Source organism: Penaeus monodon, chromosome 26 (genome assembly GCF_015228065.2).
Source record: "Penaeus monodon isolate SGIC_2016 chromosome 26, NSTDA_Pmon_1, whole genome shotgun sequence".
Classification (NCBI taxonomy): Eukaryota; Metazoa; Arthropoda; class Malacostraca; order Decapoda; family Penaeidae; genus Penaeus; species Penaeus monodon.
This window is the reverse complement of record NC_051411.1, coordinates 6,445,895-6,458,374: the sequence shown is the minus strand read 5'-3', so window position 1 is coordinate 6,458,374 and position 12,480 is coordinate 6,445,895. Positions and strand designations below refer to the sequence as shown.

Genomic DNA, 12,480 nt, shown 5'->3' with positions numbered 1-12,480 from the left:
CGAGGCGAGGCGAGACGAGACGAGACGAGACGAGACGAGACGAGACGAGACGAGACGAGACGAGACGAGACGAGACGAGACGAGACGAGACGAGACGAGACGAGACGAGACGAGACAGGGAAATAGGGTCGTTTTCTTGTTCGTTTGTTCTTTTGCAGAAAAATGAGTTTTTCGTCTATTTGGTTGTTTTTCCTATTCTTTTCCCCTTTTCTTTTTTTTCTTTTTCTTTTTCTTTTGCCTTATTCCATATATATCTCTTCGCGAGTGTATTTTACCTTTTTTTTCTAGTGTTGATACGTGAGTTGTGTGAGGAAATACTTTTTTTTTTTTTTTTTTTTTTTTTTAGAAAACTTTGAGGACGTACTTAATACTTTTGTAATGTTCCCAAGCCTTGAGTGTCGGAGATGGGCGGGGAAGAGGGGGAGGGGAGAGGAGAGAGGAGGAGGAGGGAGGGGCTAGTGAGGAGAGAGGGGAGAAGGGGAAGGGGAGAGAAGGGAGGGGTTAGTGAGGAGAGAGAAGGGGAGAAGAGAGGAGAGGAAGGAAGGAAGGAAGGAAGGAAGGAGGGAAGGAAGGAAGGAAGGAAGGAAGGAAGGAAGGAAGGAAGGAAGGGTTTGTGAGAAGAGAGAAGGAGAGGGAAAGGGGGGGAGGTGAGGAAGAGGAAGAGGGAAGGATTAGTTACAAAAGAGAGGGGGGGAGAGGGAAGGGTTAGCTAGGAAACAGGAGAGAGGAGAGAGAGGAGAAAGAAGAAAGGAGAGGAATGAGGTTGATACGACAGGAGCGCGGGATAGAAGAGCAGTTGGAGGTGAGAGGGAGAAGGAATTAAGTGGTTGTCTGGAGAGTTCGTGTGTTTAGTGTCGTGGTCGTGTTTGCTATAAAGTCGCTTGGGATAGTTTGGTCATAGTTACCTGGTTCAGAGAGGTAGGAAGAGGGAGAGGAAGAGGAAGGGAGGGAGGGAGGGAATGAGGGAGGGAGGGAAGGAAGGATGAGGGAAACAGGGAGAGAAGGAAGGATAAGGGGAGGAAGGAGAGAGTGAGGGAAGGTGGGAGAGAGAGGGGGAGGGACGGAGGGAGGCAGGAAGGGAGGGGTGTAGGGGAAAGGGAGATAAAAGCGTGAAGGAAGGAGGCAGCGCCACCTTTGTACATCGTCTCCGCAGTTACTCTCCTGTTCTTATTTATTTACGGTATTTACTTCTTTACGTTATCGAATATTCATCCGTTTATTATGCCTTTATTTGTTTTCGTTGTTAATGATCCGTTTTTTTTCTATTCCTTTATTTGTGTACGTTAGTTGATTAGCCTATCCTTTTGTTTGTTGTTCATTATCCATTTTTTTAAATTCTTCCTTTATCCATTTTTATTTTACTGTTCCTTTATTTGTTGACTTCTCTTCACGTAGCATTGGCTTGCCCAGTAAACTTCCCAGTAAACAGAGCGGGAAAAAATGTTTGCAGAGAAGGGTAGGCTGCTGTTGACAACTCCATTTTTTCTCTTTTTTTGTCTGTGTTTTTATATATTTTAAAAATCCCACTCGCTCTCTTTATCTCTGATAATGATAGATGATAATCATCATCAATCATCAATCATATCATCATCATCATCATCATCATCATCATCATCATCATCATCATCAATTCATCATCATCATCATCATCATCATCATCATCATCATCATCATCATCATCATCATCACATCATCATCATCATCATCATCATCATCATCATCATCATCATCAATAATCATTGTTATTACTATTATTAAAGTCATTTTTTATCATTGTTGCTATTTTTAAAAGCGGTTATCTTATCTTGATTCTGATTGGCACTGGATGACGTCACAGCAATCAGCCTGCATAATGGAACTGTGTGTCAAGGTTATGTAATGAGCTGTTGTCTAGCCTGCCTGTGTCTGTTTGTCTGGCTCTCTCTGACGTCTGTCTGTCTGAGTCTGCCTTACATATCTTTCTGTTTTCTATTTATACTTAGCTTTCTGTCTTTTTGCAATGTGCTCTGATGGGAGAGGGAGAGGGAGAGGGAGAGGGAGAGGGAGGGAGAGGGAGAGGGAGCGAGGGAAAGAGAGTGTAAGAGAAAGATTAAGAGCGAGAGAAAATGAAAGAGAAAGAGAAAGTGAAAGAGAAAGGGAAAGGGAAAGAGAAAGAAAAAGAGGGAGGGGGAGGGGGGGGCGCCAAAGGGTAAGGGTGGGAGGGGAGGTCAAGGGTGAACTGGAGGAGTATCTTCTCTTCGATGGTTCACTTCGTATATTTTTTATAATGATAAGTTCGAATATTAGACATAAATAGATAGATATAGATGTATGTAGGTATATGGATAGGTAGATAGATAGATAGGTAGATAGATATTGATATATTTAGGTATATAGATAGATGGATGGATAGATAGATAGATAGATAGATAGATAGATAGATAGATAGATAGATAGATAGATAGATAGATAGATAGATAGATAGATATCGTACGTGCGTGTGTTTGTGTATATTTTTTGTATTAATTTATTCGAGGTGTATGCAATTGCACACAAATGCATATTTGTACTTATCTGTACACACACTTACATCCACATCCATCCACATTTCCATATTTGCGCGCACTCAAGTTCCACATATTATGTAAAGTGCGGCTGGCGCTAAGCGAGAGTGGGCGGGCGCAAGGGGGGGTGGGGTGAGGTGGGGTGAGGTGGGGGGGCAAGTCCTCCCTGGGGATGCTGTGCTCTTCCGTGGGGGTGGGCGGGGAGTGGGCGGGGAGTGGGCGGCAAGCGATACTGGCACCATGTTGAAAAGCGTATTTATTTTCTTGCTTTTGTTTTTGGTATTAAAAGTTATTTCCTCTCTCTGTGTTTTAATTTATGTTCTCTGTTTTTTTTTTTCTTTGTTTCTCTTTATTCTTCTCGTCGGGTTGCTATCTTCTCTCTCTTTTCTCCTCTTCTTCTCTCTCTCTCTCTCTCTTTCTCCTCTCTCTCCTTCTCTCTCTCTCTCTCTCTCTCTCTCTCTCCCCCCCTCTCTCTCCTCCTCTCCCCCCCACTTACTCACTCTAAACTATTTGCAAATACTATGAAAGAAAAGAAAAAAGAGAAGAAAGAGAAGAGAAAGGGGAAAGAAGAGAAAGAAGAGAAAAAGAGAAAGTGTAAAAAGAAAAAAGAAGGAAAAAAAGGGAAAAAAAGGGGGGGTGATCGAAAGACTTTTCGACTCTTTTTCAAGGGTGTGGCGAAGACAAGACGGCTCTGCCAGGGGGGCGTGGCCTCGAGATGACGTCGCGTGAAAAAGGGGCGTTTCCAAGACTATTTTTTCCTCCTTTTTGGGGGCGAGAGTTAATAGAAGAATGAAGGAGTGAAGGAAGAGGATAGGAGGGGGGGGGGGTGAGGGGTGTCCTTCAAGACACTGCGGGTGTGGCTGGAAGAGGAGGAGGAGGAGGAGGAGGAGGAGGGGAGGAGGGGGAAAGGAGAAGAAAGAAGAAAAAGGGAAGAAGAAGAAAAGGAAGAAGAAGAAGAAGAAGAAGAAGAAGAAGAAGAAGAAGAAGAAGAAGGAAGGAGGAGGAGGAGGAGATAAGGCGAGGATGAGACACGCGGATAAATATGGATGGGAAGAGGGCGATTGGATAAAGAAGGGGAGGCGAGTAAAGAGAAAGAAAGGAATAAGCATCGGGTTAGAAGAATTGAGAAATAGAAAGTGAAAAGGAAGATACGTGTTTATGACGCAAGAGGAATAAAGGGCTGCAGAAGACGCTGTAGTACAAAATGGGCGTGGTTATATATTTTATGAGAATGTGTAAGGGGGCGTGTCAAGGACAAAGTGAGGGGGGGGGGGGTAGGCGCTCTTGAAAGATGGTTTATTAGTAAAGAAAAAAAAAATAAAATAAAAATAAGATAAAAAGGATGAGGGCGGTGCGATCCAGAAATAAATAAGATGTGTAAAACGAGTGTAAGAATAATTCAAGAGAACGATAATGAGTGTACATAAGAGGGATTTATGAATGGAAATGAGCGGGGAGGGTAAATCCACTCACGGGGTGGAGGAGGAGGGAAGAAATGGGGGTAAGGAGGAGGAAAGGAGGAAGATGATGTTCAAAGGATGCGTGGGAAAGTGGGAGAAAAGTGAGAAAGGGAGAGAGGGAGGATGAGGGGGAGAGGAAGAGGATGAGGGGGTTAGGAGGGAGAGGAAGATGATGAGAGGGAGAAGAAGTAGAGGGGATAGGATAGACAGAAGAAGAGAATTAGCGAACGAGGGAGAGGGAGAATAGTGAGAATGAAAGAGAGGGAGGATGGGGAGAATGCGCGGGTGTTGGGTTCGAGAAAAGCTTGGAGAGAAGATTGTGTGACTTGCATGAGATGCGAGGAGCCGGGTCTGAAGGGCGGCTGCGGAGTGGGCGGGGACGGGAGGGGGAGGAAGAGGGGAAGGAGAGGGGGGAGAAGGAAGGAAGAGGAAGAAGGAAGGAGGGAGGAATAAAGAAGGAAGGAAGAGGAGGAAGGGGAGAGGAAGAGGGAGAAGGAAGGAAAGGGGGAGGGAAAAAGGAAGGGAGGAAAGGAAGAGAAAGAGGGAAGGAAGAGGAGGGGAAAGAAAGAATGTGGATGTAAATAGAAGAGGAGTAGTAGTAAGAGGAAGAGGGGAAGAAGAGGAGGTAGGAGAAAAACGGGAATGGGGGGGATTCGAAAAAGGAGGAGGAGGAGGGGAAGAGAAGAGGAAAAGGAAGGAGGGGGGAAAAAAGAAGAAGAAGAAAAGAAGAAAAAGAAGAAGAGAAGAAGAAAGAAGAGAAAGGAAGAGGGAAAAAAGGAAGAGGAAAAAAGGGGGAGAAAAAGGAGGGGAAGGGATGTAATTAGGGGAGGGCGGAAAAAGGGGGAAAAAAGGGGGAAGGGGGAAGAAAAAGGGGGAAACGGAAAAGGAAGGGAGGGAAAAGGGGGAAAAAAGAGGGTTTGGGAAGAAAAAAAAGGGTGTTTAAAAAGGAAGGGGACGGGGGGGCCCAAAAGGGAAGCGAAGGTGGGGGGAAAAGGGGGGACGAAAAAAGGCTTTGGGGCCGGGCCCGGGCGGGCCTGCAAAGGGGGGGGGGGAGCGGCGGGAGGGCGGGCGTGGGGGCTTTGGGGGTGGTAAATCCCATTTCTTTTTTGTTTGTTTACTTTTATTATTTTTTTTTTTTTTTTGGGGGTTTTCAGGGGATATCAAGCATTTGTGATCTATAAAATACTTTCAAAAATATGCATGCTTTGATATGAATACATATCAGATTAATTACTTTTTACACAGCACACGCACGCAGCCTACAGGTGACAAAATGACAACGGAAAACAAAGAGCGAGGAGGGAGGTAAAGGGAAAAAAAAACGTGACAGAAAGGCAAAAAGGTGGGCACTGCTCGTCAGGTGGCACCACGCTGCCCACAGATGGCACGTACCCTAACACGAACCAGCGAGGGCATCGAGTTGGCACTGTAGGCCCGTGCCACGAGGCGGAAATAACGCCTGACATGGCATCCGTGGCACTCTGAGCGCGCCCATGATGTAAGCCCAAGAACCTTAACGGAGGCGGGGAGGGTGGGGGGGGGATTGCGTCACGTGACGTGAGCACGTGTCTCGCGAAGGAGGTTTTTTGGAGCGAATGTTCTGCACAGCGAAGTGGGGGGAGGGGGTCGGAGGGCGGGGCAGGGTGGGGACAGGGAAGGAGGGTAGGGTGTGATAGGGTAGGGGGGGTTGGATTGGGTATTGCGTGGTTGGAGGGAGGGGTTTGTTTTCGTCTGTGGTGACCCCTTGATAACAGCTGTTGGGATCAGGGTGTGGGGGGAAGGGAGGGGAGGGGAGGGAGGGGTGAAGGGGGAAAGAAGACTGAGGGTTACGGTCGACCTTGACATTCAGAGAGCTTCGCAGGGGTGAAGATAAGGGAGGGGCGGCGGAGGTGTGTGTGTGTGTGTGTGTTTGTGTTTGTGCATGACGGTCATGCGGTACACGGTTGGCATACCAGCTGTCCAGTCGGCTTTATTGTTTGTCCTCGCTATCCCTTCCTTGCCCCTCCCGCACCCTCCCCACTCCATCGCTATCCTCTCCCTTTTCTACCCCCCCCCCCCCCGTCCTACCCCGACCGGTCTCTCGGCGAGTAGCGACAAGCAGCTCCCTCTTAAACGTGGATATGCTACACTGTTTTGCGTCGCACGGACCACGAGTGATAGTGCGAAAGGAAGGTCTTTGTAGGCAACGTCCTTCCAGTTTTTGATCTCTCCTTTTTTCCGGGCTATCTCTCTTGTATCTGGAGGTAGTGGATAGCCTCTTAGATGTGGAAGGACGGAGAGGGAAGGAGGCAGGAGGGAGAGGCGGGAGAGGGCGGCGGAGGAGGAGGGGGTGAGGCGGAGGGGAGGGGGAGGGGGAGGGTCGGTGCGGCGCTGGTGTATTGATCGCAGCGCTCCCAAAGTGCCGCCATCGCCACCACCACCACCATCGCCTCCACCATCCGACTTACTCCACCATCTGCCGCCATCCCGCACGCTCCACACGCTCCACCATGGTCCACTGGTAAATACTGCTTCACATACTTTTGCTGGGAAGGCCCGGGGTTGGTGTGACAGGCTTCGCGGGCGGGAGTTTGTGCATGACGATCCTGCGGGCGGGGTCCAGCTCCGCATGGCGACTGGCGGCAGCACAGCACCAACAGCAGCAGCAGCAGCAGCAGCAGCAACACGCGGCGCCGCGGACGTGAGCTAACTGCCTTATTACCTTGGCTGGTCTGCAGCGCCGCACGGGCCTCCTCCTCTCCTCCTTCCATCGGGAGATTAGCATGTCGTCCTTCGCATGGCCTCTCGCTCACGGCCGCGAGTAGACACGGCGCCCGGGCAGGCAGGCAGGCGGGCAGGCAGGGAGTAAAGGAGGGAGCGAGAGAGCAAGGGAGGGAGCGTGAGTCATCCGTCCCTCTAGGTCTCCCTCTCCCTCACAAGGACGGGGGCGTCGCCCCTCAGTCAGGCGTGCGGCGGCAGCTTGGGCGGTGCCATAGTAGTGTAGCTCCGTACCGCCCCTTTCCCTGTGTGCGTTGTGTGTGTTGCCGAGTCGCCGCGCGGGAGCCTCCAGCGAGCCAGTGCGACGGAGGCAGAGTGCGAGCGAGTGTTTCCCGGCGCCGGAGGGAGCGAGGCACGAGGGCAGGGCTGCTTGTCACGCACTCACGCATTCCGGGACATGTGAGCCCACAATAACAGAGCGCAGTCCTGGCCCCTTCCCCCTCCCCCCGCCCGCCCGAGAGAGCCGAGGGCGGTTGTTCCGAGGCCGTGGTAGCGATGGGCGGCGTGGCAGGAGCCCCGAGTGCGGCGGTGGGCGCGTGCTGACCGGCCGAAGGCGTAGGAGGGAGGGATGGTAAGTGCCTGGCCCCGAGCGGAGGCTGAGGGCGAGCTGGAGTGGCCTCTGACGCAGCAGAAGCAGCAGCGTCAGCGTCAGCGACGGCGGCTGTCAAGCAGTTATCATCATCGATTGTGTGTGTATGTGGTTTAGCGGAGTGATCAATATTCACTGTGGTGCCATACCCCGACGTCAGAGGGCACTGCCTGGATCGCGTGCCGAACGTGGGTGCATGTGCGTGCCCGTGCCCTCGCCGCTGGGCTGAGTGTCATCCCCCAGGCGGCGCGGTACCCGATACCCGGGGCTGGAACTCGGTGCTAGAAGCCCCTCCCCCTTCCCCACCCCTCCCCTTCCCTCCCCTCATGCCACGTGCTGGGTACTAATTAGTGGCAGATCCTTCTCACGCCCACACGCGCGCGCGCCCCCATTCGCCCACACACCCGTTCGTCCGTGCAGGACGAGGGACGCAAAACATTCCCCTCCCCCCTCCCGATCACCCTCCTCCTCCTCCCCCTCCCCCCCATAGTGTGCGTGAACTTCTGATGCCACCAATCATCACATCTCCTCGACGGCACTATGTCCAAGGCCATTAACGCCTATCGCATGTGAGTACTTCCGCCTAAGAGGCTGTCTTTTGTTGTCACTGTTGCCTCCGCTCGCCTCTCGCGGGGAGGATGGGTGTCCCCGCGACCTTTGCAGGGGAATTGGGGCAGGGCATTCCCTCTCGCGCCCTCTCGCTCCCGCTACTCAGCTTTTGGCTGTAAATGGGTGTATCTGTTTGTCTGTCCAAATATTTCCCTATTTTATGGCTGCATTTGTATTTATACCTATCTCTATATCTGCCTCTATATCTGTCTCGCTGTATCTATATCTGTATATCTGTATCTGTATCTATGTCTATAGTTGTATCTATATCTATATTTATATCTAATTCTATTTCAGTATCAATCTGTGCATCTCTCTCTCTCTCTCTCTCTCTCTCTCTCTCCTCTCCTCCTCCTCTCCCTTCCCTTTCTTCTCTCCTCCTCTCCTCCTCTCCCTCTCTCCTCTCCCTCTCCCTCTCCCTCTCCCTCTCCCTTTCCCTTTCCCTTTCCATTTCCCTCTCCCTCTTTCTCCCTCTCTCCCTTTCTCCCTTTCCTCGTTTCCTTCTTTATTTATTTATTTTTTTTTTACTCTTTTATTCAAACTGCCCTAGAACCAAGAACTCTCTAGCTTTTCTCCTTAAAACCACTCCATGAAGTCCTAAAAAAATGTACATACAGACAAACAGGCGAACACTTTAAGTCCCTGTGCTCAGCGCGTGGAATTCTCCGATTTACCGTGTGTTGTGCAGCAGAAGGTCAGACGTAGTAGCTGTCCTGACTTCTTCCTCTTGCCTTGCTCTTTATGCTTCTCCATTTTCCTCCTCCTTCCGTTCTCTTCCTCGATGTGTTCCTTCATTTTGTTCTACTGCTCCTCTTCAGTTTTTCTTTTACTTGTCCTCTTCCTCTTTATTTTTCTTCTTCCTATTACTCCTCCTCCTGCACCTTCTCCTTTTCCTGCTCCTCCTTCTCCCGCTCCTCCTCCTCCTCGTTGTTGTTGTTGTTGTTGTTGTTGTTGTTGTTGTTGTTGTTGTTGTTCTTCTTCTTCTTCTTCTTCTTCTTCTTCTTCTTCTTCTTCTTCTTCTTCTTCTTCTTCTTCTTCTTCTTCTTCTTCTTCTTCTTCTTCTTCTTCTTCCTCCTCCTCCTCCTCCTCCTCCTCCTCCTCCTCCTCCTCCTCCTCCTCCTCCTCCTCCTCCTCCTCCTCCTCCTCCTCCTCCTCCTCCTCCTCCTCCTCCTCCTCCTCCTCCTCCTCCTCCTCCTCCTCCTCCACCACCACCGCCACACGTATTCGATAACAAAGGTCTCGTAAAGGTCTTTCCAACACAGCTGGGATGGTGGGATAATAGAGTCTGGAAGAGGAGGGGGGGACGAGGAGATGAGGAAGGGAGAAGGGGAGGAGGGACGAGGAGGAGAGGGGATAGGGAGAGAGAGGAATGGGAGAGATCCAGGTTTAGTTCCGTATATTTTTTTTGTAGATTTTTTTTTCTTTGGTGCGTTGACACCTGATTTTGGGAGTCTGGAGAGGCGGCGCGATTCCGTAGACTTTTATGGAACGCGGGTCTTCTGGGAATGAACTATTTCGGTTCCCCTTTTTTATATGGGTGGTTCTCTTTGTTCTTTCTCCTTTAGCTGTGTTTATATTTCTCTATTTTTGTAATGTTTTCTTCTATTTGTCTTTTTTTTCACGTCTTTGTTGCGTAAGTGTTGAGAGAGGATGGGGGGGGGGTCTTAGGGACTTGATACTCGTCTTAGTACTGATAGCTTGGCTTGTGGAGTAGGGAGTAGGGCTGGGAGAGTGGGATGGGGAAGAAGGGGAAGGGAAGGGGAGAGGAAGGGAAAGAGAGGGAAGAAGGGAGAAGGGAAGGGGAGAGGGGAAGGGAAGAAGGGGAGAGGGGGAGGAGGAGAGGGGATAAAGGAGAGAGAGGGAAGGAAGAGAAGAAGAGAGAGTTAGAGAGAAAATTTCGAAGAGAAGGAGAAGGAAGATGAATAGAGGGAGGATAAGGGGGAACAGTAGATGGAGAATGGTAGAGAATGAGAGGGGAGAGAGGAAATAAAAAAAGGGGGGGGGCTAGGGGCAAGGAGACTATTGATTACCTTGAAGATTTAAGATTAGACACAACTTCGTTCACCGTTTGATTGGGCGTGAATAGTATTGTTGTTATTGTTGTTGTTGCTTTATTATCGTTTTTTTTTTTGCTATTTTCATTGCTGGTGATGTCTCCGTTTATTCTGTCATCATAAGGAGCATGAGGACGTCCAAAGAAGGGAAGGAAAAGGGGGAATGGAGGAAAAGGAGACGGAAAGAGGAAGGGGGGAAAGAAAGGAAGGGAGGAAGGAAAGTAATAAAGAAAAAAAAAGTAAATGACAGAAGGAGAGAGGAGGAAAGGAGGAAGAGAAGTAGAGAGAATGTAGGGAAGGAGAGAAGGAGGGAAGGCTAGGAAATGAAACTCCCATAAAAATCCGCGAGGTCCTTTAGGGAGCAAAAATTTCCATATTCCGAAATACAAACATCTGAGTTGTAGCATCCCGGTGACGATCAGTAACCTGTAAAAATAAAAAAAAGAGGTTGGAGAGAAAAAAAATAATATATATATGTATATATACATATATATATCACTTCCTGCCTCTCATAAACCTTCTGTCACGCAAGCCATCTCCCGTCCTGCTGTATGGGGTAAGATAGAGCTATTCTCAGCGACCAGCCAGCTAAGACATTGCGGTGAGGAGACGGAGGAGGGAGGGTAGTGGGGGGGAGGTGGAGGAATAGTTGCAATGGCACTGGAAGATGAACTTTTGAGGGATTTTCCCTGAGTAGAAACACGCGAGGCGAATATAGGCCTATGTGGTGAGGAATGAAGAGGGTCGTGGGTTATGGAATGAGAAAGTAAAAAAAAAAAAAGTAAAGAAAAAGGTAAAATTGGCTATCCATATTGCCTATCCATATTGGCTTCATGCTCTCGATCCCTTTGTATTGGAATCGTGAACATATGTTAGCGCTGGTTTGACGTGTTCATTTGCTGGGGATGGTGGGCGGGGGACGGTGTGCCGGCGGGGGGATGGGGGGGGGTGAGACAGCTGTTTGTGATTTGGTTTGTTGTTTTCGATTAGGACTAGCGTAATTATCGTGATAAAGATGGAAATTAGATGGTGATTTATTATTATTATTGTATTATTATTATTATTATTATTATTATTATTATTATTATTATTATTATTATTATTATTATTATTATTATTATTATTATTATTATTATTAATATTATTACTATTATTATTATTATTGTTATTGTTGTCATTATTATTGTTGTCATTACTGTTATTGTTATCATTATTACTATTATTGTTGATGCAGTGTATTGATAGAATGGTCTTATGAAGGTGACGCTAACGAAGGGCGAGAATGCATTAAGGGATGTGTTAATTAAGAGCCGCTAACGGTGACGCTTTTCTCTCTTAATATGCATGAAGGCGTCTTTTAACTTCATCTTTCACGGTGTTAGCTTTGAGTTAATTTTCTTCGCAAGTTTTCGTGTTTGTTGTTATCGCTGTTATCTGTTCGTCTTCGTCATCGCCTTAATCCTTTTGCCTTCATCTTCGTCGTTGTTATATTCGTCGCTAATCGGTCATTCATCGTCAGTCGTCATCCCAGATTAAGTAGAAGAGAACAAGAAACAAAAAAAAAAAAACAAATACGAAACGAAGCAAAACAAGAAACTAAATGAATATAAATCTAGAAACAAAACAAAATAAAACGAACAAGATACGAAGCAAAACACAACAAAACGAAAGCAAAAGAAAACAAGAAAAAGAAAAGCTTCAGATAAAGAAAAACTGCAGGAAATGTTGCCTGCAATCACGCCTTGGAGATCTCCCTTGGTCCTTCTCTGGCGCCGGGGTTTCGACGCTTCTCGGCTGTAATGCCACTGCTGGTGTACACTGCCCCCCCCCTCTCCTCTCTCTCTCTCTCTCCTCTCTCTCTCTCTCTCCCTCTCCCTCTCCCCTCCTCTTGCTCCCTCCTCCTCCCCCTCTCTTCTCTCTCTCTCTCTCTCTCTTCTCTCTCTCTCCTCCCTTCTCTTCTTCCCCTATCCTTCCTTCCCCTTCTCTCCCCTCGTCTTCTCTCTTCTCTCCTCTCTCTCCTATCTTCCCTTCCTCCTCCTTTCTCTTTCCTCGCTTCTGTCTCTTTTCATTCTCTTGTTCTTCTGCTCTCTCTTCCCTCCCGCACTGCTCCCTCGCGCATCCTCTGCTCTCTCTGCTCTCCAACTTCGTCTCTTCTCTCAGTCTCTCATCCAAATCTCTCTCTCTCTCTCTCTTCTCTCTTATCTCTCTCTCTCTCTCTCTCTCTCTCTCTCTCTCACTCCTCTCTCTCTCTCCCTTCTCTCTCTCTCTCTCTCTCTCTCTCTCATCTTTTCTCTCTCTCTCCTCATCCTCCTCCCTCCTCCCTCCTCTCTCTCTCTCTCTCTCTCTCTCTCTCCCTCTCTCTCTCTCTCTCCCTCCCCCCCCCTTCTTGTGTCTTTAGTCTTTCCAATTTTCCATTTTCTCGTTTTCTCTTTTTCCCTATTTCTCTTCCCCTTTTCTCCTTCTCTCAT

General features: G+C 48.4%; 1 protein-coding gene across 14 annotated transcripts in view; it reads left to right on the top strand.

Annotated features, from left to right (window-relative positions):
- Positions 1–6,385: 6,385 nt before the first annotated feature.
- LOC119589870 (kinesin light chain-like) overlaps positions 6,386–12,480 on the top strand; it is a 72,925-nt gene continuing 66,830 nt past the window's right edge. For 2 of the 14 annotated variants that reach the window (XM_037938496.1, XM_037938490.1), the window contains exon 1: positions 6,709–7,918. In XM_037938496.1, the coding sequence (XP_037794424.1) occupies positions 7,890–7,918 (29 nt within the window). In that variant the 5' untranslated portion in view covers positions 6,709–7,889. Of the gene's footprint in view, positions 6,504–6,708; positions 7,919–12,480 lie in introns of those variants that run through there. The other 12 variants (XR_005230215.1, XM_037938492.1, XR_005230213.1 and 9 more) reach the window with 10 other exon arrangements.